The sequence below is a fragment of the Bufo bufo genome, chromosome 4 (assembly GCF_905171765.1).
Source record: "Bufo bufo chromosome 4, aBufBuf1.1, whole genome shotgun sequence".
Taxonomy (NCBI): Eukaryota; Metazoa; Chordata; class Amphibia; order Anura; family Bufonidae; genus Bufo; species Bufo bufo.
In genome coordinates this window covers 515,898,469-515,920,482 of record NC_053392.1, presented here as the reverse complement: position 1 = coordinate 515,920,482, position 22,014 = coordinate 515,898,469, and the positions used below count along the sequence as shown (strand labels likewise).

Here is a 22,014-nt window from a genome sequence, read left to right as displayed (position 1 = left end):
CCTCCCACTAATCTGATCTGACTCCCTCAGATCTGCTCTCTCCTCTGACTACATTTTCTTATCTGACTAATCTCAACTCCCTCCTGGTCTCAACTGACTAACTAGGCCTGAACTAGGTATATATAGGACCTGAACTATATCCCCATCTAGTGGTGGGATGTATAAATTACGCCTAATCTGCCTGGTAACAGGGATTTTGCAGATACATACAAAATCATACATTACAACCTAGGTTTTTTTGATAAGGTAAAAAGTGCTTTTAAGCAGTGCCCACACACACGTAGTGAAACGCTGCATAAGAGACTAAGCCATGCTGCTCAAGAGGTACGAACAGGCTGTAGCTGGTTAGCGTAACAAGAAATTGCATGGATGGACCCAAGCCCATGGCCAATAAGTTTTTAGTTAACCCCTGTCTCATGGCCAGAGTGGAGTATGGCTAAAGAGGCATCGTATTTCTCAGGTCGGAGGACCTGTCTTGTTCTGGATTACATAAATAACCCATTGATTTGAATAAGCTGTGTAATGCTTGATTTTCCTTGTGGTGGCGCTGTAGCGAAATTAAACACTTACTGCAAGGTTTCTCTACAGATTACATCTGATCAAATTATTTTTAAGGGTCCTTTCTCACAAGCAGAGATTGTCCAAAGTGTGACTTCCCCTTTAATTGTCTTACTAAGCTTTTTTTGGGGACAGAACCAAGACTTACTTTTAAGCTGGCCATTTAAATAACATACAGTAGCTGTCAGATGAACAAGGATTATTTCACAGCAGGAAAATAGGATAGTTATTTTGAAAGTCAATATGCCCAATTTCTAGTTTGTCAATCAGGATGCAACCATATAAATGAGATTATTGGTGTATCCCACCAAATCAGTAAGATCTTCGTGAAGATATCATATCCACCCTTTATGCCATAACTCTCCATTAATTATCCAAATGTCAGCACTATACATGTGTACCTATAGTGGAAGCGAGGGAAATGGCCACTACAGGGACTCAGAAGGGGCCGCCCGGGAGAAGGACTGAAAGATTTAATTGTCGGGGCCCCCTCAACAGTATTATACAATGACATTATATACCGTGACAGAATATACAGTGACATGACATACAGTATATACGTGTAGGAAACGGTTGGAGCTGCTGCCTGGCCTGGATTGAGAGAGCTATCTTGGCTAGAGGAATGAGGGTTACACAGGAGGAGGGGATTGCTGGGGGAGCGGGTCACAATTCAAAAATTTTCTCCGGGGCCCTGTCAGTTCTAGTTACACCACTGCCACTATCAGTTGTATATTAGCTTAAAACTAGTGTCAATCCTGACAACGGCTTTCCTAGGTAATATGTGAAATGAATACTTTTTATTGAGTTGATACTTTAAAACCTCTTAGACTGAGATTAGCCAAATTATTTCTAGATCTTTATGGACCTCACTATTCTTGTTGTCTAGTTATAATTCCAAGAACATTTCGTTAATGGCAAAAGAAAAAAATTATCACTTTACCTAGAAATATTCTAATAGCAAATATATTTTGTTTCTTCTGATAGACATAGATGAATGTCTAACTGGAGCCCACAACTGCAGATCAGATCAAGTGTGCACTAATATCAGAGGATCATTCACTTGCCTGTGCCCCAGAGGATACCAAAAACGAGGAGAGCAATGTATTGGTGGGTAAACTTGCTTTAATGATTTCTAATATGCTGAGTCATAGCACTGAAAAATGAGGTATACATAGCTTACACATGTGAACAGTGCCATGAAAAGCCTACAGCTTCAAGTTGTATGCAGAAAATAAAGAGAACGTGACATTAGAAAATGACCCATTATTTAAATCAAGTTTTTCATTATATTTTTTAAGATGTTGTCCTTGTCTCTAATCATATTAAAAAAATCTTTATAATTTGTAGGTTTCTCAGTGACTGCTGAGCCCCATAATAGGTTGACACTACTATTTCTATAGAATTCAATGCTTATATCAATCATCGCATTATCATCAGAGGCAGGATTACAAGATAGATGCCACCTATATATACAATGCATTTGAAAAGTCTTCAGAACCTTTAGGTGTATTTAGACAGGAGGAGGAGAGCAAAAATAATTTACTTGCAAGCACTAACGACAGTTTCACAGCTCCATCATTGGGTCATCAGCTACACCTTTAGAGCGGCAGATTGTCGGGAACAAGTGTTTGCAGGAACGTTCATTCCCAATAAGCTGCCTGAATATTCAGCCGTGAAAATTCACCTTTTCATTTTTTCAACATTTAGATATGTTGCAACGTTGTGCCAAAAAAAAGCTAATTCAAGTTTATCCCCATCATTCTGAGCCTAATACTCTATAATGAGAAAGTGAAAACAGAATGTTTGAAATGTTTGCTAATTTATTAAAAAGGAAAAACTTAAATCTTGCATTGACATAAGTATTCAGAGCTTTACTCAGTACTTATTTCAACCACCTTTGCCATCAATTACAGCCTCCAGTCTTCTTGGGTATGATGCTACAAGGTTTGCACACCTTGATTTGGAGAGTTTCTGCCATTCTTCTCTGGGGATCACCAGTGGACAGACGTTTTCAGGTCTTTCCAGTCTTTCAAGTCAGGGCTCTAGCTATGCCACTGAAGGGCATTCACAGAATTGTCCCTAAGCCACTCCTGTGTTGTCTTGGTTGTGTGCTTAGGGTCATTGTGTTGTAGGAAGTTGAACTTTCTACCCGGTCTTAGGTCCAGAGCACTCTTTCATTAACTATATCGGTGTATTTTGCTCCATTCAGCTTTTCCTCAACTCTGACCTGTCTCCCTGTCCAGCTGATGAAAAATACTCCCACAACATTATGCTGCCATCACCATGAAAGCTTAGAAATTAGGCCAAAAAGTTTAATCTTGGTTTCATTAGTCCAGAGATTATTGTTTCTCGCATTCTAAGAATCCTTAATGTGCTTTTTTGCAAACTCCAGATTGGTTTTTATGTGTCTTTTTCTAAGGAGATGCTTCTTTCTGGCAATTGACATAAAGCCCATATTGGTAGAGTGCAAAATTGACTTCGGAGTGCAGCATCATTCCAACCAGTATCAGCAGCTCTCCGAAATTCTGAACAATATATCTCTGCGGACTGTTTACCCTGGCTTAAAAGACGCAGTTTAGATTCAGCCAGAGCAATACGATCCGGGTCATCATATATCTGTCCCAGGGCTACAAAAAATTCATCCACCGATCGGAGGGGCCGTGCCCCGACTGGCAGTGAAAAGGCCCAAGACTGAGCGTTTTTCCTGAGCAGCGAGATGATGATCCCCACCCTCTGCTCCTCATCACCAGAGGAATGGGGAAGTAGGCTAAAATGGAGTTTGCAAGCCTCTCTAAAGCGAACAAAATTCTCACTACCCCCGGAGAACGTATCCGGAAGCGAGATCTTAGGCTCGGAACAAACTCCATGAACGCAAGCAGAACCGGTCACCTGAAACTGAGACACAGTTTTACGGAGATCTGCTACCTCCAGTGAAAGACCTTGCATGCGGTCAATCAAGGCTGAAACCGGATCCATGCTTAAGACGGTTATGGCAGTTTATAATGTCACGGATGGTGTTGCAGAAAGCTGGAACTTATAAATAAACATTCAACTGGCTTGATCCCAAACTAAGGAGCATATGGGTGAGCCCTATAAAAACCCTAGAGCTCTCCCTGACTTCTATGCCCATGCAAAGATCTTTGTGGTAGATGATTGTATGTCCTCGTACCTTATACTATGTGACACCTGAAAACCCTATAATAGTGAGGGGACCCGACCACCGGCTCCCTGCACTAAATACGGACGGAGACAGGGTCACCTACAATCAAGCCAGCAAGAAACACAAATAAAGGAAACAGACTTATCTGAGGAATCAGGAGAAGCAGGCTCCAGCAGTGAACACAATCCAGGAAGAAGTATAAACCGCAAAGTGAGGCAGTATGGGAGGAAATATAAAGGGAGACAATCAGTGCAAATAGGTGACAGCTGGGAGAAGAAAAGGAGATGAGAAAGTGAAACGAAAACAAAGAACATCATACAATAGGTAGAGAAGAACGTCTGCCAGATCTTCTCACAGAGCTGGTGGTGACAGTTTCTCCCATGTACACAAATGATCTTTGGAGTTCTGCCAGTTTGATCATTGTGTGCTTGATCACGCTTACTAAGGCCCTTCTCCACTGATCACTTGGTTTGCTGGGGCGACCAGCTCTAGGAAGAGTTGTCATTGTCCCAAACTTTATCCATTTAAGAATTATGGAGGCCACTGTGCTCTTGGGAACTTTCAGCGCTGCAGAAATTTTTGTATCCTTCCCCAGATCTGTGCCTCCACACAATCCTGTCTCTACAGACAGTTCTTTCCTCCTCAATCATTGTTAGGTTACTTTCACACTTGCGTTCGGAGCGGATCCGTCTGGTGTCTGTACAGACGGATCCGCTCCTATAATGCAAACGCTTGCATCCGTTCAGAACGGATCCGTCTGCATAACTGTTTTTTTCAGATCTGATTTTTCAGTTCGTGAAAATTCAGATCCGAAAGTATATTCTAACACAGAGGTGTTCCCATGGTGATGGGGACGCTTCAGGTTAGAATATACTAAAAGAACTGTGTACATGACTGCCCCCTGCTGCCTGGCAGGTGCTGCCAGGCAGCAGGGGGCACACCCCCCCCTGTATTTAACTCATTGGTGGCCAGTGCGGCCGGCCCCCCTCCCTCCCCTGTATTTAACTCATTGGCGGCCAGTGCGGCCGGCCCCCCCTCCCTCCCCTGTATTTAACTCATTGGTGGCTAGTGCGGCCGGCCCCCCTCCCTCCCTTGTATTTAACTCATTGGTGGCCAGTGCGCTACTGCAGTCCTGGCTGCCATGGTTACTTAGCAATTTTAGAAGCATTATACTTACCTGCGATGTCTGTGACCGGCCAGGCGCTCCTCCTACTGGTAAGTGAAAGGTCTGTGCTATAAGCAATGCGCCGCACAGACTTTTCACTTACCAGTAGGGGGAGCGCCCGGCCGGTCACAGACATCGCAGGTAAGTATAATGCTTCTAAAATTGCTAAGTAACCATGGCAGCCAGGACTGCAGTAGCGTCCTGGTTGCCATGGTTACCGATCGGAGTCCCAGCGATTAAACTGGGACTCTGATCGGAACTCTTCGCTGCTACCAATGATGGGGGGTTGGTCATTTTAATTAGGGTGGGGAGGGGGGGCCGGCCGCACTGGCCACCAATGAGTTAAATAAAGGGGGGAGGGAGGGGGGGCCAGTCGCACTGGCCACCAATGAGTTAAATACAAGGGAGGGAGGGGGGGGTCGGCCGCACTGGCCACCAATGAGTTAAATACAGGGGAGGGAGGGGGGGCCCGGCCGCACTGGCCACCAATAAGTTAAATACAAGGGAGGGAGGGGGGGGGGCGGCCGCACTGGCCACCAATGAGTTAAATACAGGGGAGGGAGGGAGGGGGGGCCGGCCGCACTGGCCACCAATGAGTTAAATACAGGGGAGGGAGGGGGGCCGGCCGCACTGGCCACCAATGAGTTAAATAAAGGGGGGGGTCAGCAGGGGGCAGTCATGTACACAGTTCTTTTAGTATATTCTAACTTGAAGCGTCCCCATCATCATGGGAACGCCTCTGTGTTAGAATATACTGTCGGATCTGAGTTTCACGATCTAACTCAAATCTGATGGTATATTCTAGCATAGAGGTGTTCCCATGGTGATGGGGACGCTTCAAGTTAAAATATACCATCGGTTTGGAGAAAACTCCGATCTGATGGTATATTAATAGGGACTCCTGACTTAACATAGAAAGTCAATGGGGGACGGATCCGTTTGCAATTGCACCATATTGTGTCAACGTCAAACGGATCCGTCCCCATTGACTTGCATTGTAAGTCTGGACGGATCCGTTTCGCTCCGCACGGCCAGGCGGACACCAAAACGCTGCAAGCTGCGTTCGGGTGTCCACCTGCTTAGCGGAACGGAGGCCAAACGGTGCCAAACTGATGCATTCTGAGCGGATCCGCATGCACTCAGAATGCATTGGGGCTGTACGGATCCGTTCGGGGCAGCTTGTGAGAGCCTTCAAACGGAACTTACAAGCGGAACCCCGAACGCAAGTGTGAAAGTAGCCTTAGCTCTGAGACATTATATAGACAGGGCTGAATTTATCACAAGTGGACTCCAATCAAGGTGTAGAAACATCTCAAAGATAACCAAGGGAAATTGGTGGCCTCCAGACCTAAATTTCAAGCATCATAGCAAAGGGTCTGAATTCTTATGTCCATGTGAAATTTTAGTTTTTCCTTACATCTAAATACATTTCTAAAATTCTGTTTTCAGATTGATGGTGGCAATTTGAATTTACTTATTATAGCCCAAAGCTGCAACACAACAAAATAGGAAAAACCTCTACAAAGGTCACATAGCATGCCTAGAACTCTTGATCATAGAAGTCAACAGTCTACACTTTCCCATGATGCATGCAGCTGCAGTAATGCATGCTGCATCTCTGAACTGCTGCTAACAGCAGCTTAGGCAAGATAGATTTCCCCATAATTATGTACAGAAAATAGAACAAAAAAAATCTACAATCAGACAAAAAAAAAATGCATTATTATCTAGTTTTAATTATTAAAACAAATTATAGTTGATACATTCCCTTAACTCCTTAACTCTCCCAACTTGTCCCTCCAATGTCTTTCTATGTTCTTTTTATGTTCCTTTACAAACTGTCATCCAGTACCCTATGTGTGTTCTCTGTGCATTGTCTTACTAGAAAAATAATTTTGCTATACTAATTTTAGAAACTGCTGCAATTCTTTTTAGCAATTTATGTTATCAAATCTGTTCTATTCATCTCTTTCCATGAAACAGCTTAGGCTGGGTTCACATCACGTTTTTGTCTTACATTATATATATATACATTTGGGAAAGAAAAGGATGCAAAACCATAGTGCACTACGCGTTTTTATCCTGCAAAAAAACACATAAACGTTATTCACAATGGAACTCTATGGTGACAGATGCCGCCATAATGCATTCTTTGGAGGCATCCTTTTAACATATATATATATATATATATATTTTTATTTATTTTTTGTTAAATGTAAGACAAAAACGTGATGTGAACCCAGCCTTAGGGTCCATTCACACGTCCGTAGAATGGGTCCACATTCTTTCCGCAATTCTGCGGAATGGCTGCGGACCCATTTATTCTCAATGGGGACGGAAATTATGCTGACAGCACACATTGTGCTGTCCGCATTCGCATTTCCATTCCGCGGCTCCGTACTTCCAGTCCTCGGTTCCCGAAAAAATAGAACAAGTCCTATTCTTGTCTGCAATACACTACGGACGTGTGAATGGACTCTTAACTGTACTTTGTGTGCAGGGAGTGTATGGAGCGGGTTCACAAGCTGACACCAGCTGTTACACAACTGACACTTATCTGCAGCTGAGATAACTCAGGTCCCAGCTGTTTATCCACTCAGATGCTACAGCATATGAATAGTTAGGGCTCATGCACACGGTCATTGCCCTGCTGTGCCCTTATTGCAGCCCGCAAACAGTCCGGAAGGAACATGTTAAGTTTTTTTCAATTGAATGGGTCTGGATCTGTCTGTGGCAACCGCATGGAAGGGGCCCGTGCTTTTAGGACCGCAAATTGCGGTCCCCAATGCACAGAACGGCCAGCACACATTTGTGTGCATGAGCCCTTAGATGGAGGGAGCTGGCCCTCCCCACACCGTAATTGCATGGTTCCAAGCTGTTGTCATGGAGGCCAAGGCCTTGTGAATGTCCGAAGGTCTGCCATTCTAAGACCCCTGTTACACCCTGCCTAAGGCAGTGTGTAATAGAATGCCTGTAAAATCACAATACACTGCAATACAAAAGTATTGTGGTGTATGGTACAAACAATTAAGCGATCGCATGTTCACATGTTAAAAAATCTTACTTTTAATAATCATAACATTGATTGTTTGTATTTTTTCAGATTCTACTTATCTTATAGCCGGTTTCACACAACCATAAAACAGCCTCATCTTATTGTTTGTATGGCTGTAGCATGGGCTTCCATACAATGTTCTACTGAGCAGAAGTTGTAGTGATTTAGGTTTGGCTCAGCAGAACCACTGGGGGTTGGATGTTGCATAATATAGGCAATAGAATGTGCCCCTCTTATGACCAAGTGAAACTGCCCTAACTTGTAGCACAACCTTCTTGTATACATCACATTGGTTTATTCTACCAGTTTTATAATTGCATTAAATAATACTATAATACAGAACATATATACTTTTTTTTTTGTCTATATCGCAATGCAGATATCGATGAATGTTCAATGTCTTCATTTTGTCACCATCACTGTGTGAACACACTTGGTTCATATTATTGCCAGTGTAACCCAGGCTTTCAGCTGGCTCCTAATAATTACAGCTGTGTAGGTAAGTTCAGTACTTTGTTTTCCTTTGTATTTTAAAATTAACCTTTTCTAAAAGGGGGTGACTCTTTTTTGCAATAATCTAACAAGTGTGTATAGCATTTATTTTCCCTACACTCTACAGGGAGTGCAGAATTATTAGGCAAGTTGTATTTTTGAGGATTAATTTTATTATTGAACAACAACCATGTTCTCAATGAACCCAAAAAACTCATTAATATCAAAGCTGAATATTTTTGGAAGTAGTTTTTAGTTTGTTTTTAGTTTTAGCTATTTTAGGGGGATATCTGTGTATGCAGGTGACTATTACTGTGCATAATTATTAGGCAACTTAACAAAAAACAAATATATACCCATTTCAATTATTTATTTTTACCAGTGAAACCAATATAACATCTTAACATTCACAAATATACATTTCTGACATTCAAAAACAAAACAAAAACAAATCAGTGACCAATATAGCCACCTTTCTTTGCAAGGACACTCAAAAGCCTGCCATCCATGGATTCTGTCAGTGTTTTGATCTGTTCACCATCAACATTGCGTGCAGCAGCAACCACAGCCTCCCAGACACTGTTCAGAGAGGTGTACTGTTTTCCCTCCTTGTAAATCTCACATTTGATGATGGACCACAGGTTCTCAATGGGGTTCAGATCAGGTGAACAAGGAGGCCATGTCATTAGATTTTCTTCTTTTATACCCTTTCTTGCCAGTCACGCTGTGGAGTACTTGGACGCGTGTGATGGAGCATTGTCCTGCATGAAAATCATGTTTTTCTTGAAGGATGCAGACTTCTTCCTGTACCACTGCTTGAAGAAGGTGTCTTCCAGAAACTAGCAGTAGGACTGGGAGTTGAGCTTGACTCCATCCTCAACCCGAAAAGGCCCCACAAGCTCATCTTTGATGATACCAGCCCAAACCAGTACTCCACCTCCACCTTGCTGGCGTCTGAGTCGGACTGAAGCTCTCTGCCCTTTACCAATCCAGCCACAGGCCCATCCATCTGGCCCATCAAGACTCACTCTCATTTCATCAGTCCATAAAACCTTAGAAAAATCAGTCTTGAGATATTTCTTGGCCCAGTCTTGACGTTTCAGCTTGTGTGTCTTGTTCAGTGGTGGTCGTCTTTCAGCCTTTCTTACCTTGGCCATGTCTCTGAGTATTGCACACTTTGTGCTTTTGGGCACTCCAGTGATGTTTCAGCTCTGAAATATGGCCAAACTGGTGGCAAGTGGCATCTTGGCAGCTGCACGCTTGACTTTTCTCAGTTCATGGGCAGTTATTTTGCGCCTTGGTTTTTCCACACGCTTCTTGCGACCCTGTTGACTATTTTGAATGAAACGCTTGATTTTTCGATGATCACGCTTCAGAAGCTTTGCAATTTTAAGAGTGCTGCATCCCTCTGCAAGATATCTCACTATTTTTGACTTTTCTGAGCCTGTCAAGTCCTTCTTTTGACCCATTTTGCCAAAGGAAAGGAAGTTGCCTAATAATTATGCACACCTAATATAGGGTGTTGATGTCATTAGACCACACCCCTTCTCATTACAGAGATGCACATCACCTAATATGCTTAATTGGTAGTAGGCTTTCGAGCCTATACAGCTTGGAGTAAGACAACATGCATAAAGAGGATGATGTGGTCAAAATACTCATTTGCCTAATAATTCTGCACGCAGTGTAGAATGGGCACAATGTTGTAATAAGGTTGTCCTCATAGAATGCATGCAAAATAGGTCTCTTTCCAAATTAGGTGACTGGAGCTATCCTATAAGTCAACATCTGACCTTTTAAACAGGACATAATTTAGGATTACAGCCAAGACACTCCTCTGCAGAAGTTATACTGCCCCCTTTCCCCCATATTGCAACAAAAGTGGAAAAAAAAAACTTACGTGAATGCTGCTCCCATCTGCAAAGTAGGCCACAGGCCTCTTCTAGCTTGTGGTCTGAGTTGCCCACAATCCAGGCACCTCCTGCATCCTGGAACGATGTCACAATTGCCTGAGGCCTGGCACTGGGGGTCGCAATGATGTCACCACTTTGTGATCACCTGCGCAGTCTTATTTTTTCAGGCATAGTGGTCTATTAGAGTGAATGGTGGGGCCGGGTTCCTGTGTACCGCCACACTATTCAACTGTATCGCTATTCTGAGGACTGTGGTACAGTTGTGCAGGGCCAATACTTTCAGGAACCTGGACAAAACATCCAGGGCACAAATCTAGCATGTTTTGGCCTATCATGGGGAAGCCCTCTGGCATTTGCTTAATTTGAAAGATGGGCAGGGTGGCTCCATGGACAACCCTTCCTCAAACTTAATTTTTTTTATTTCACTCACTATAGTGTTCAAAACAGGCTCTGGAAGGGAACTCCTGCCGGATAGCTTTAACACATAAGTGTAACTAGCCTACGTAAACCTAACATCTCTACAGTTGCAATCAAAATTGTTCAACCCCCATTGCAAATTAGGTTTATTTGCCAAATTTAATAGTTCTACATAATTAATATAACAATTGGTTTCTTCATTCAGCACAAAATTCCACTTCTAATGACGATTTCAGTGTGAAAATTATTCAAACCTCTGAATATAATCCCTCATAAGAGCTCAAATTTGAAAATCAGTTGTTGTCTCAAACACACCTGATGCAACTAATCTAGGTCTGCATGTGGTATGCTTGAGATAAAACACATCAAACACCTTGACTGGCTAGAGGGTTGTTTACTGTGATGTTTGATGGCATATTAGAAGATGACAGTCAAAAAATTTAGGAAATCATTGCTTTGCACAAACAAACAAAAAAGCATACAAATAATAGCAAAGGCACAGAATTTTTTAGAGAAACAGCTGGAAGCATAGTTCACAAGTTCAAAGTTAAAGGAACACTGTCTGCACTACCGGGACAGAAGAGGAAGCTATCACCGTCTGCCACTAGATTCCAGAGTAGACAGGTGGTCAAAAACCCTTGGGTGACTGCAAAAGACCGGTAGCAAGATTTGGTGGTAGCAGGCACTGAGTTTCCAGTTTGCACAGTAAGGTGTATACTAAACCCTGACGATCTCTATTCTTGAATTCCAAGCAGTGCACCTCTACTGACCCAAAAGCATGGATCCAATATGCTCAAAACTATGTAAGACACAGACGTTGCGACCGGGCCCCTAAGTCAGTGGTGCTGTATATTTCCCTTTATAAGATGCACTGCATCTTATAAAGGGAATACTAGTGAGCGCTTCCATAAGGAAAGCTCTCACTAGTCTGCAGGAGGAGGGGGAGAGAAGCGCTGTGAGCGCTGTACAGTACTTACCCCTTCTCCTGCTCGTTCTTCCCGGGGCCGGTGCTGCTCTTTCCTGGCTGCCTGCAGCATCAGGACGTACATAGCGCACTCTGATCTGACGCTGCAGGAGGTCAGGTGACTGCAGCATGGGACCTGAGAAAAGATGAGAGCCCAGGAGACAGCCTGACCGGAGGAGGAGCGGCACAGCAGGAGAGTTAAGTTTGTTTATTTATTTTATAGTCTGATCTGAGATCTGATATGGGGGTCTTAAGGGTCTGATTGGTGGTCTGAAGAGTCTGATAAGGGGTCTGATGGGTCTGATTAGGGGCCTTAAGGGTCTGAATGGGGGTCTGAAGGATCTGATTGGGGGTCTAAAGAGTCTGATTGGGAGTCTGAAGGGTCTTATTGGTGGTCTAATTAGGGGTCTGAAGGGTCTGATTAGGATCCTAAAGGGTCTGATTGGGGGTCTGAAGGTTCTGATTGGGGGTTTAAAGGGTCTGATTGGGGGTTTAAAGGGTCTGATTGGGGGTCTGATTGGGGGTCTGATTAGGGGTCTGAAGGGTCTGACTGGGGGTCTGAAGGGTCTGACTGGGGTCTAGAGAAGTCTAATGGGGGTCTGGAGGTCTAATGGGGTCTGGAGTTCTAATGGGGGTCTGATTGTGGGTCTGGAGGTCTAATGGGGGTCCGATTTGGGGTCTGGAGGTCTAATGGGGGTCTGAATGGGTGTCTGGAAGTCTAATGGAAGTCTGAGTGGGGGTCTAGAAGTCTAATAGGGGTCAGATATGGGAGTTTGGAGGTCAAATGGTGGTCTGGAGGTCTGGTCTGAGGTATAAGGGGGTCTGGAGGTCTAATAGGGGTCTTATCTGAGGTCTGATATTGGGGCAGAGTCTGACATTGAGGTCTAATGGGGGTCTGATATGGGGTCTGACAGAGGTCTAAAGGGGGTCTGGTCTGAGATAGGGGGGTCTCATCTGGGGTTTGATATGTGGGTCTGATCTGAAAGGTAAGGGGGTATTTTTTTGTACTGGCGCACTATCTGTGTGGTACCAGTATTTTCAGGGGGACTGTTTCTATAGTACAGTATTGGGGATCGGGGGGGGGGGGGGGGGGGCAGACTGGGGTGTTGAAAAGGTGAGGAGGATGATGGAAAAGTAGCAAAGTAAGATGTCTGTTTGTTAAACTCTGCAGAGACGAGACGCAGCTGAAAGAAGTCACCATGGCAGTCTGGTCTGAAAGAGAACAGGAGGAAAGAGGATATCTACATCAGAGGAGACATCACTGGATGGAAGAGGTACATATGTGGGGCTGTATTACCCTGTATGTTATGTAGCGCTGTATGTAATGTTTTCCAAGTATGTCTTTAAAGGGAGTGTCCACTTTATTTTTCATACGAGCACTGCCTTTTCTACTTTGTTCACCTGCTCACCACTGCAATTGCTGCGGTGAGCAGGTGAACAGAGCAGAGAAAGCAGCTCTCATATCAGCACTGCCCTCTCTTCAAACAGCTGATCTCCCGGCTCCCCTGCCGGTCTGATATTAATGACCTATCTTTAGGATAGGTCATCAGTAGTAAAAAGAGGACAACCCCTTTAACAGTAGGACTGGAGGGAATGGGTTAGGTTGAGAATTTGGCATGGGGGAATGTTTCAAGTTTTGCCTCAGGCACCAGAAAGGCTAGGTGCACCCCTGCCCCTTGCCATAAAGCACTGAGGGAAGGGGGTGGTGAGCCTTTAGTTACGCCCCTGGGCACTGGCCATGTTGGTGGAGTACTCGAAACAGCGCAACACGGCACACACGTCCCGCATGGAGGCCCACTCGTTGGTGGTGAAGTGGTGCTGTTCCGCAGAGCGAATCACCATGCGTGCTGCAGCTGAAACTCCACTATGGCCTGCTGCTGCTCACACAGTCTCTCCAGCATGTGCAAGGTGGAGTTCCACCTTGTGGGCACGTCGCATATTAGGCGGTGAGTGGGAAGGCCGAAGTTAGGCTGCAGCGCAGACAGGCGAGCAGCAGCAGGGTGAGAACGCCGAAAGTGTGCACAGACGGACCGCACTTTCTGCAGCAGCTCTGACATATCGGGGTAATTTTTCAGGAGCCTCTGGCCCACCAATTTCAGCACATGCGCCAGGCAAGGGATGTGCGTCAAACCGGCTAGGCCCAGAGCTGCTACAAGATTTCACCCATTATCACACACCACCAGGCCGGGCTTGAGGCTCAGTGGCACCAACCACTCATCGGTCTGTTGTTCCATGCTCGTCCACAGCTCCTGCGCCGTGTGGTGTTTTCCCCCCAAACAGATGAGTTTCAATACAGCCTGCTGTCGACATCCTGAAACATAAGTGGTTGGGCATCAGTGCACTCAATCTCTTCCACTTCTAGAGCAGAGCTATGTGGACGGCCCTCGGAAACCCTGCCAGCAGAGTCATCAAAAAGCAGAAGAGACTGCTGCATGACTTGGAGCTCAGACTGCTTGGCTGATTTGCAAGGGGGTGAGGTGATAGAATCACTGCCCAAATAAGTGAAGTGTGCAGTGATTCTATGAGCGACGCCTGTCATCTACAGTGGGATGCGAAAGTTTGGGCAACCTTGTTAATCGTCATGACTTTCCTGTATAAATCGTTGGTTGTTACGATAAAAAATGTCAGTTAAATATATCATATAGGAGACACACACAGTGATATTTGAGAAGTGAAATTAAGTTTATTGGATTTACAGAAAGTGTGCTATAATTGTTTAAACAAAATTAGGCAGGTGCATAAATTTGGGCACCACAAAAATGAAATGAAATCAATATTAGTAGATCCTCCTTTTGCAGAAATTACAGCCTCTAAACGCTTCCTGTAGGTTCCAATGAGAATCTGGATTCTGGTTGAAGGTATTTTGGGCCATTCCTCTTTACAAAACATCTTTAGTTAATTCAGGTTTGATGGCTTCCGAGCATGGACAGCTCTCTTTAAGTCACACAACAGATTTTCAATTATATTCAGGTCTGGGGACTGAGATGGCCATTCCAGAACGTTGTACTTGTTCCTCTGCATAAATGCCTTAGTGGATTTTGAGCAGTGTTTAGGGTCATTGTCTTGTTGAAAGATCCAGCCCCGGCGCAGCTTCAGCTTTGTCACCGATTCCTCGACATTGGCCTCCAGAATCTGCTGATACTGAGTGGAATCCATGCGTCCCTCAACTTTGACAAGATTCCCAGTCCCTGCACTGGCCACACAGCCCCACAGCATGATGGAACCACCAGCATATTTTACTGTAGGTAGCAGGTGTTTTTCTTGGAATGCTGTGTTCTTTTTCCTCCATGTATAACGCCCCTTGTTATGGCCAAATAACTCAATTTTAGTTTCATCAGTCCACAGCACCTTATTCCAAAATGAAGCTGGCTTGTCCAAATGTGCTTTAGCCCACCTCAAGCGGCACTTTTTGTGCTGTGGGCGGAGAAAAGGCTTCCTCTGCATCACTCTCGCATACAGCCTCTCCTTGTGTAAAGTGCGCCGAATGGTTGAACGATGCACAGTGACTCCATCTGCAGCAAGATGATGTTGTAGGTCCTTGGTGCTGGTCTGTGGGTTGACTCTGACTGTTCTCACCATTCGTCGCTTCTGTCTATCCGAGATTTTTCTTGGTCTGCCACTTCGAGCCTTAACTTGAACTGAGCCTGTGGTCTTCCATTTCCTCAATATGTTCCTAACTGTGGAAACAGACAGCTGAAATCTCTGAGACAGCTTTCTGTATCCTTCCCCTAAACCATGATGGTGAACAATCTTTGTCTTCAGGTAATTTGAGAGTTGTTTTGAGACCCCATGTTGCTACTCTTCAGAGAAAATTAAAAGAGGAGGGAAACTTACAATTGACCCCCTTAAATACTCTTTCTCATAATTGGATTCACCCGTGTATGTAGGTCAGGGGTCACTGAGCTTACCAAGCCAATTTGAGTTCCAATAATTAGTTCTAAAGGTTTTGGAATCAATAAAATGACAACAGTGCCCAAATTTATGCACCTGCCTAATTTTGCTTAAACAATTATAGCACACTTTCTGTAAATCCAATAAACTTCATTTCACTTCTCAAATATCACTGTGTGTGTCTCCTATATGATATATTTAACTGACATTTTTTATCGTAACAACCAACGATTTATACAGGAAAATCATGACGATTAACAAGGTTGCCCAAACTTTAGCATCCCACTGTACATGTCATACTGACTCACAGTATTATTTCACTACCCCAGCAGACTCCTATGCATGTTACTGCAAGGCACAGTGTTCTACACCACTATAAAGGCTCTCTGCAGCCAGGAAATATATGTTTTTTATCGCGATTCGCCACAAATATATTCAGATTGAAGCAATTTTTTTCGGAGCATTCGGCAAACCGGCCAAAACGAATTTTTGAGAATTTCGCTCATCTCTATTCACCATCTAAGAGCTTGATGACTTATTCTAGTTTTGGTGGTAGATATACATAGGACACTTCTACCAGGTGTAAAGAATTGTGGGGGAGCAATAATGGTCTGGGCCATGTTTTTCACACAGATTTAGTGACTACAGAAGACAATCCAATGTCTCCAACGGTCTCCAGGTCCATGTTCCCAGAGACAGAATAGAGCAGGTCCTCACTTTCTCTACATGGAACCTCAGTCTGTGTGGAAAAACAGAGTTATAAATTGCACTACTGACTTGTATGGGTCCATGTGCAGTTCGTGTGCAGTGTATTGCGCACATGGATGAAGAATACGTCCGTCTGAATCAGGCCCTATTGAAAAATTTGTTAAGCATGCCAAATATACATGTGGCCTTATTACTAAGCATCCGTGCCTTCTAAATCAGACAACAATCTGTGTCATTTGGCAGATGCTACTCGTTTTCCAGGGGAACAAAGAATCGGTGAAGCTGAATGTCCAGTCTTGTTTCCCAATGGCAGACAATGGAATTGTCAACATTTTTCTAAAGTGAATGGCCACTTTAATGCTCTTGTGATCAAATGAACATGGAGTTCCTCAGTCATAATCCAAAATCTAAATAAAAGCATTCTCGAAAGAAATGGATCATTCCAACAACAGCAAGGGGGGATCAACTACATGTTAATTAACATGGTTCTTAATTTAGATGTTCTGCAAGCTCATATGAATGTTATGTTCAGGTTCCTTCATACTTTTGGCTACAGGGTATATCTACTGTATTTCCTATGAATAATCCCAAATAAATCTCTCTTTCTGGAGCCTTGTTTTATCCAACACACTATGAACTTCGCAATGGCAAGGAGGTCATGGACTGGTAGTATGGAAACCTGGGTAAAGGTCTCATGATGACTGCCACTTCATGACACAATGACGGCAACTCATGTCTTTTAAGCATCTCAAAATTGGCTTTTTTGGACCTTGAAGGAAGAGGGCTTGCTTTGAAATAGTTATTTTATTAATATGTGGATTATATGAGGTAGATTGAGGAGTAGGAGAAGATTAGCTGTCACAATTGTGCATATCAAAAGAGGGAAGGGTGCGTTAACACACCGCCTTTTTTATTTATTTATCAAAATCTTGTACTACTAATCTTTGTTGTATCTCTATTGTTTAACCCCTTAGTGATCACCCATATGCCTTTTTATGGCGGTCACTAAGGGGCCTTAGGCTGGGCCGCCGCTGTTTTATGGCGGCCCAGTTTATGCGCTGCACGGGTCCCCCGTGCAGCGGGGAGCGGGGGCCTGGCTCTCACATGAGATCTGCGGCTCTGCTCTAACATCCCAGACCAGCAGGAGTGCCGATCTGGGCTGTTTAACACTTTACATGCCACATCAAAAAAGTGCGGACAGAGGGAGCGGACTACCTCTGTCTCCCATCGGCACCCCGCAAATGCGATCGCGGGGTGCCGACGTGTGTGAAGGCTGGCAGGGGTCTGATGTAGGCACCAGGCCCGCCTTGAGTAGTTTCCAGCAGGCTGTGCCTCTCTGGTGCAGCCAACTGGTCAATGTCAGAATACACTGACATTAAAATGCAATGCACTATAGGGATAATGCATTGCATTTTAAAATCAATCAGAAAGCTTTCTGTTATAGTCCCCTTGTGGGACTATTAAGTTGTAAAAAAAAGTTAAAAAAAAACACATTTATACAGTAAAAAAAAATCCCATTAAAAAAAAAACCTTTTTTTCATTGAAAAAACGCTTTTTAATGAAAAAAATTGCAAAAAAAATCTCCCCCATATGTTTGGTATTGCCATGTCTGTAACGATCCGGACTACATAAATATCATGTAAATTACCCCCTATGGTGAACGCCGAAAAAATAAATAAAAAAAATTACAGAATTGCTAACTAATGCCACCAAATAAACTTAATAACAAGCGATCAACAAGTGCCATTTACTCCAAAATTATGCCAATCACACAATTACATAGAAAGAAAAAGAAAAAAGTTATATGTCTTGGGAAGCGGCAACGCAAAAACATTTTTTTTCTTTAAAAAAAAAAGATGTTTTATTGCAAAAAAGTTGTAAAACGTAAAAAAAAATATATATGTATTTGGTATCACTGTAATTGTACTGACCCAGAGAATAAATATAATATGTTATTTATACCAAAAAATTAACGCCGTAAAATTTATAATGTAAAAACGCAGTGGCAGTTGCTGTTTTTCCCAAAGAGTTAATAAAAGTTAATCAGAAAGTTATGTATACCCCAAAATGGTGCCATTAGAAAATACAACTTGTCCCGCAAAAAAGAAGCCCTCATAAAGCTATATAGATGAAAAATAAAAAAGTTATAGCTCTTGGAACACAATGATGAAAAAAGGAAGAAAGACGCTTGGTAAGTAAGGCCCAAAACAGGCTGGTCACTAAGGGGTTAAAGTTTTAGCTGAATGTTTCTATGATATTATATACACTGAGCAAAAATATAAACGCAACACTTTCCGTTTTGTTCCCATTTTGCATGAGCTGAACTCAAAGATCTGAAGCATTTTCTACATACACAAAGACCCATTACTCTCAAATATTGTTCACAAATCTGTCTAAATCTGTGTTAGTGAGCACTTCTCCTTTGCCGAGATAATCCATCCCACCTCACAGGAGTGGCATATCAAGGTGATTATTAGACAGCATGAATATTTCACAGGTGTGCCTTAGGCTGCCCACAATAAAAGACCACTCTGAAATGTGCACAGTTGCACAGTTTTGCCTTACTGGGGGGGTCAGAAAACCAGTCAGTATCTGGTGTGGCCACCATTTGCCTCACGCAGTGTAACACATCTCCGTCGCATAGAGTTGATCAGGTTGTTGATTGTGGCCTGTGGAATGTTGGCCCACTCGTCTTCAATAGCTGTGCGAAGTTGCAGAATATTGGCAGGAACTGGAACACTCTGTCGTATACACCGATCTAGAGCATCCCAAACATGCTCAATTGGTGACATGTCCGGTGAATATGCTGGCCATGCAAGACCTGGGATGTTTTCAGCTTCCAGGAATTGTGTACAGATCCTTGCAATATGGGGCCGTGCATTATCATGTTGCAACATGAGGTGATGGTCATGGATGATCGGCACAACATTGGGCCTCAGGATCATGTCACGGTATCTCTGTGCATTCAAAATGCCATCAATAAAATGCACCTGTGTTCATTGTCCATAACATACGCCTGCCCATACCATAACCCCACCACCGCCACCATCGGCCACTTGATCCGCAACGTTGATGTCAGCAAACCGCTCACCCACACACGCTGTCTGCCATCTTCTCTGAACAGTAAAAACCGGGACTCATCTGTGAACAGAACACCTCTCCAACGTGCCAGACGCCATAGAATGTGAGCATTTGCCCACTCGATTCGGTTACGATGACTAACTGCAGTCAGGTCCAGACCCTGATGAGGACGACAAGCATGCAGATGAGCTTCCCTGAAATAGTTTCTGACAGTTTGTGCAGAAATTCTTTGGTTATGCAAATCGATTGTTGCTGCAGCTGTCCGGGTGGCTGGTCTCAGACGATCATGGAGGTGAACATGCTGGATGTGGAGGTCCTGGGCTGGTGTGGTTACACGTGGTCTGCGGTTGTGAGGCCGGTTGGATGTACTGCCAAATTCTCTGAAACGCCTTTGGAGACGACTTATGGTAGAGAAATGAACATTCATTGCACGGGCAACAGCTCTGGTAGACATTTCTGCAGTCAGCATGCCAATTGCACGCTCCCTCAAACGTTGCGACAACTGTGGCATTGTGCTGTGTGATCAAACTGCACATTTCAGAGTGGTCTTTTATTGCGGGCAGTCTAAGGCACACCTCTGCAATATTCATGCTGTCTAATCAGCACCTTGATATGCCACACCTGTGAGGTGGGATGGATTATCTCGGCAAAGGAGAAGTGCTCACTAACACAGATTTAGACAGATTTGTGAACAATATTTGAGAGTAATGGGTCTTTTGTGTATGTAGAAAATGTTTCAGATCTTTGAGTTCAGCTCATGCAAAATGGGAGCAAAACCGAAAGGGTTGCGTTTATATTTTTGCTCAGTGTATAATATATGAAATGACATAATAAATAAACATGAAAATGTGTTTCTAAATCTTCAGATGTTGATGAATGTAGCACCAGTAGTCCCTGCGCACAGGAATGCTATAATATGATTGGCTCATACATCTGTCAATGTAATCCAGGCTATGAACTGAGCAGAGACAGAGTCAATTGTGAAGGTAATTATCCTCCATTTTAGGTATTTCTTAACGTATGTATTTGGTGTTTTTTTTTAAAAAATACTTTATAGTCCTGTTTAAATTGTATATGTATATATGATTAAAGAGAGTTGTCACATAACAGGCAGACCCTTCAATATGGGAGCTGATGCAGCAATTGGCTGATAGCTGTTGTACAGTGACAGATACCTTTCCATGAAAACAGACCTGGAAAAAAATAAATTCAGGGGGAAATGATTCATTACATAGTAGGCATGGTAATATGTGGATGACCTGAGACCAGCAGGGTGAAAGCCATTGCTTGACAGCTCATAGTTGGATCACCAAGCAAGGAATGTTCATATTCTCCGAACGGACAGTGGTTGTCCTTGAACTCCGAAGGGACTTCTACTATTCTTAATAATTTTTGGTTGGGGCACATTCCTTCAACTACACAACTCAGCTGCTGCAGAACCTAGAATAAGCAGAGCTTCCTTTCCACCACTGTTTGATTGAGATACAAGAAACAGATTATTTAAAAAAAAATTTAATCGCCCAGTTTGGAGCAACTGGGACGTGTATTATGTTGTTCCGCAACAGCTGGGGTACAGCACATATAATGCACACTGCAGCTGCTGATGAACTTCTTTTTAAAGACAGGGGAAGCACTAAATATAAGTCAATCAATAGTGGACATAGGAGTATAAATTTAAGACCGACACATGGCATCTAAATGTAGTGATAAGATAGATGTCATTTACAGACTTGTCTATGGATAATGTACATTGACATGTATTATAGTAGGACAGGGATGGCCAACCTGAGGCTCTCCAGCTGTTGCAAAACTACAACTCCCAGCATGCCCAGCTGTAGCCTACTGTCTACTGCTATTAGCCTAGAGCAGGGCATGGTGGGAGTTGTAGTTTTACAACAGCTCCAGAGCCGCTTTAAGCAATTCCCTACTATATTTTACTTGTAGGTTCAGAATACACATACACTTCAATGTGCAGCTCATTAGTTCCTGATGGAATACTCTCACTATCATGTAGCAGGAAAAGGAATCTTTTTATCAGCAAACTGCAAAACAAAAATTGGCAGGTTGAAAATGATTTTTCTAATGAGTAAATAATTCCACATTTTAACCAAATTGTGTTGAATCATATTGAACTGCCGAGGCGTTTCCATTAATGTTGCATCTGTGTAGCAAATAAACAGAAATGATTAAGCAATAAACACACTTATGTTCCCAGTTTATCTCATCTCAACAGATAACACATGTGACATTTAAAGGCATGTGTATTGATGGGGCCAACACAACAAAAATCTCTGGCACAAAAGTCAGGCTTTGGAAATTATTTTGCTTTTTACTATTTTACATACCGATCTCATTAAAGGGGTTGTTCATGATTTTATACAATTGATGGCCTACAGGATAGGCTACTAGTATCTGTTTGGCGAGGGACCTCTGCCAACCAGCTGTTTTAGGGTACAAGAAGTCAGAAGCAGAATTACACAGCTTCGCTTCAATGGGAGCAGTAACCAGCTGTGTCTATTACACAGAGTGTCTCGCAGATATTGATGGCCGTTCCTGAAGATAGAACATCAATAGTAAAATCCTTGATTTACCTTTAAGGGTAACATTTAA

The 22,014-nt window shown here is 43.3% G+C and overlaps 1 protein-coding gene across 1 annotated transcript in view; it reads left to right on the top strand.

The window, feature by feature from the left end:
• Positions 1-22,014, top strand: part of EFEMP1 (EGF containing fibulin extracellular matrix protein 1) — a 130,425-nt gene that overhangs the window by 87,190 nt on the left and 21,221 nt on the right. Inside the window, exons 5-7 of the mRNA XM_040429712.1 lie at positions 1,543-1,665; positions 8,318-8,437; positions 20,271-20,390. Of these exons, the coding sequence (XP_040285646.1) occupies positions 1,543-1,665; positions 8,318-8,437; positions 20,271-20,390 (363 nt within the window). The remainder of the gene's footprint in view (positions 1-1,542; positions 1,666-8,317; positions 8,438-20,270; positions 20,391-22,014) is intronic.